This window comes from Geospiza fortis, unplaced genomic scaffold (assembly GCF_000277835.1).
Source record: "Geospiza fortis unplaced genomic scaffold, GeoFor_1.0 scaffold16, whole genome shotgun sequence".
NCBI classification, from domain to species: domain Eukaryota; kingdom Metazoa; phylum Chordata; class Aves; order Passeriformes; family Thraupidae; genus Geospiza; species Geospiza fortis.
This window is the reverse complement of record NW_005054302.1, coordinates 10,282,877-10,284,570: the sequence shown is the minus strand read 5'-3', so window position 1 is coordinate 10,284,570 and position 1,694 is coordinate 10,282,877. Positions and strand designations below refer to the sequence as shown.

Genomic DNA, 1,694 nt, shown 5'->3' with positions numbered 1-1,694 from the left:
TGCTGAACAGCTGTCAGTTAGCTGCTGACACCAATTTGGTTAAGAGTACCTGAGTAAGGCTGTGAGGTGACTCCTTTCTTAATCTTCCTTATTCACAAGTGAACATTTTAAACATTTATTACTTCAGCTTCCAAAACTGCTGCAGCAGGACTCAGTGATACTTAGACCACTTCTAAACACTAGCCATGTTTCCCACTGACTAAAACAGCTTTAAGAAAGGTATTTGCAGCTGGGGCAATGCCTGGCAAGTACTGTTAATAAAGAGCTTTTAGCTTCTGCTAAGCCATGTTCACATCAAAAGCCATTCTGAACAGAGGGGGGAAAGAGGGAAAAAGTAATTTTTAACCCAAGATTCACTATATTGCTACAGTTATTTTTACAATAACTTACAACTTCAGATTATTGTATGAGATTAAGGAGCAGAGAATTAGTTTTCTGAGAGTTTATTCCACATGGAATAGATAATCTCAATCATACAAAATTGGATTTTATTACCATTGAAATACATTAATCATATTTTCAATAGACTTTTGTCAAAACTGACCAATCACTTCTACATTTTTATGATTGGCACTTGACTTGCATTAATCTTTAATTCTTTCTTCAACCCTTTAACTTCTAAAGTATTTCAAGCCTGCACCTCTAAGACAGAAAAATAATCTCCCAAGGACCAGCCACGAAGAAATCAGCTATGAAAGAAAGGCATCTAAACTGCCCTTTTAACTTGAGCACACAGATATATGCATGCTTTTCTGTATACACATACTTTTCTATCCTGTGCTCTTGACAGAGAACAGCATAGTAGACACTTAAAAGCTTTGCACAAGGACAAGTTATTCTGTTTTTGTAACTGTCTCTGACACAAGCCCAATATACTCACAGTAAGCCAAATGTGCCTGGGCAGCTGGGAGGAGAACTGAACACTGACTCCAGACCAATGCTTTAAACCAAACAGGCCCATGAAAAGGTATCTGAGGAACGACCACTGCCATTTCATTGGTCCATCTGCTGTTTACCAGGGTGAGCCTTGCAGAGGAACAGAGTTCTCTTCAGCACCCTCTTCTTCATCCACTATTTCAATCACTTCAGGTGGTTTGGCATGTTTTCTTCGTAGCTTTGACTTTTTTTTTTTGGGAATTGTGCTGCTTAGAATGAAAGAGCTGTTCTCCTAAGAAAATGGAAAACCGAAATAGTAACAAGTTCAGTTTTGAGGTATTTAAGATTTCAGTAGTAGATGTGCATATTTTAAGAACTCTACAGAGAACTGCAGAACTCCTATACATTTCAGCTTTACACTGAAGAGAAGTGTGGACTATCAATCTCCTTCTGCACTAACAGCTCAGAATTTAGAGGTCACACAACTCTGGATCTAGGCTCAAGAACTAAATACTGAAGACATTATCTACTAATTCTTTAACTTCAGAACAGAAAAGCCAGAGTGTTTCTAAAGTTAAGCAGTGCTTACTTACCACTACTCTGGCATCAAGGTGCTCCTGAGTATCAGAATTCAAGCTGTCCTCATCATCACTGAAATAAAAAAATTTAGATCAAACTGTGTACTTTTATAGAACCTTAAAATGTGTTAACTACAAGCCCTTAATTGAACAGTAGCTGAAAGACAGCATTGTACCTTTAACACTGTCTTTTAGGCTTTCTAAAGGTTATCAGTGTATTTACAACAGCAAGCATTCCTG

General features: G+C 37.7%; 1 protein-coding gene across 1 annotated transcript in view; it reads right to left on the bottom strand.

Moving 5' to 3' along the window:
* The window catches only part of TAF1D (TATA-box binding protein associated factor, RNA polymerase I subunit D), a 12,486-nt gene that overhangs the window by 7,062 nt on the left and 3,730 nt on the right, over positions 1-1,694 (bottom strand). The window contains exons 5-6 of the mRNA XM_005417816.2: positions 1,470-1,527; positions 881-1,168 (exon numbers count right to left, since the gene is read on the bottom strand). Of these exons, the coding sequence (XP_005417873.1) occupies positions 1,013-1,168; positions 1,470-1,527 (214 nt within the window). The 3' untranslated portion in view covers positions 881-1,012. The remainder of the gene's footprint in view (positions 1-880; positions 1,169-1,469; positions 1,528-1,694) is intronic.